This window comes from Limulus polyphemus, unplaced genomic scaffold (genome assembly GCF_000517525.1).
Source record: "Limulus polyphemus unplaced genomic scaffold, Limulus_polyphemus-2.1.2 Scaffold732, whole genome shotgun sequence".
Classification (NCBI taxonomy): domain Eukaryota; kingdom Metazoa; phylum Arthropoda; class Merostomata; order Xiphosura; family Limulidae; genus Limulus; species Limulus polyphemus.
In genome coordinates this window covers 19,340-20,826 of record NW_013666342.1, presented here as the reverse complement: position 1 = coordinate 20,826, position 1,487 = coordinate 19,340, and the positions used below count along the sequence as shown (strand labels likewise).

Below are 1,487 nucleotides of genomic sequence, written 5' to 3'. Positions count from 1 at the left end.
GATAGCCTTTTGTGTAGCTTTGCGCTTAACAATAATTGCATTTTCATTTGTATGACTGATTGAGAATTTTTACTTGCAAATAAAAAAACCAGTTTTATCTACCATAACACTTCATTTTTGATCAAAATATATTCAGTGGTTCAAGAAAAAATAACAACAACGAAAGAAAATGAGACATGATTCTTTAGAGGCACGTCTGCGATTAGTCGAGTTTTTATCGTTACTTACCCGAGAAGTACCCGTATCCAGAGTTAGGGCCAACCATCATCTCGGGACTATCATCAAGTCCGTCGGGAGACATTCCCGGCCGCAACGGCCGCATGGCCCGCCTGGGGTTTCTAAAGAAGTGACGGCGAGCTCCAAGTGTACTGAGTTGTTTCATACGTCTCTCTTTCGACCTGCGGTTCTGGAACCACACCTGTTATATTAGGGACAAAATAATGTGATGAAACAACAATTACTTCTTTGTGTTTTTCGTTGAAACGTTACATAAATGTGATATAAAGATGTTTATGGCAACACCTTCTTAACCGTAACACAGATTTAAATAACATTTCCTTAAAAGAAAACTGAGTGTAATAGATAATGCTATGATAATCCTGGCATTTGTCGTGAGATTTTCTGTGCCATTTATCTTGGACAGGACTGAAGTAATTTTTTCAAGATAGCAGTAACTATTAGAAAAAAAGTTTTATCAAGTTTCCTTAGTCTAAAGAATTTGTGAAAAAAACAAAAATATATTCAATTTCTATGTCTAAAAAGAGTGAAAGGCTTAGTTTGGCCAAAGGATCACTATTGAGTGTAGAGACGTTTCGCCACGAGGGTAAAAATTACCAATACTTTTACAAATTATGCAGCACCAGCTACTACTGAACATCTTAAAATTAATTGCAAGCCATTCATTAATTGTTACTTAAACATTTACAAGTATTTTGGATACTTAATAAATATATATATAATGATTGTACGTAAAGGAAATTGTTCAACACACGGCAGAAAGACAGAAAGTCTTTAAAAACTCAATTCACGATATGTAATACTTAGCTAAAGCAGAACATAAATTCTTTAAAAACTCAATACAGTCCTCATCAGTTCACCTACAGTGACGATGTTGAATATTTAACCAAATCAAAAGTACATAAAATCTTTAAAACCCAATACAGTCCTCATCAGTTCACCTAAAGTGACGATATTGAATATTTAACCAAAACAAAAGGACATAAAGTCTTTAAAAACTCAATACAGTCCTCATCAGTTCACCTACAGTGACGATGTTGAATATTTAACCAAATCAAAATACATAAAGTCTTTAAAAACCCAATACAGTCCTCATCAGTTTACCTACAGTGACGAAGTTGAATATTTAACCAAAACAAAAGGACATAAAGTCTTTAAAAACTCAATACAGTCCTCATCAGTTCACCTACAGTGACGATGTTGAATATTTAACCAAAACAAAAGGACATAAAGTCTTTAAAAACTCAATA

At 33.7% G+C, this 1,487-nt stretch overlaps 1 protein-coding gene across 1 annotated transcript in view; it reads right to left on the bottom strand.

Annotated features, from left to right (window-relative positions):
- LOC106460233 (LIM/homeobox protein Lhx1-like) overlaps positions 1-1,487 on the bottom strand; it is a gene marked incomplete at its 5' end in the record, with an annotated part of 42,239 nt that overhangs the window by 22,978 nt on the left and 17,774 nt on the right. Inside the window, one exon of the mRNA XM_022386898.1 lies at positions 229-418. Within this exon, the coding sequence (XP_022242606.1) occupies positions 229-418 (190 nt within the window). The remainder of the gene's footprint in view (positions 1-228; positions 419-1,487) is intronic.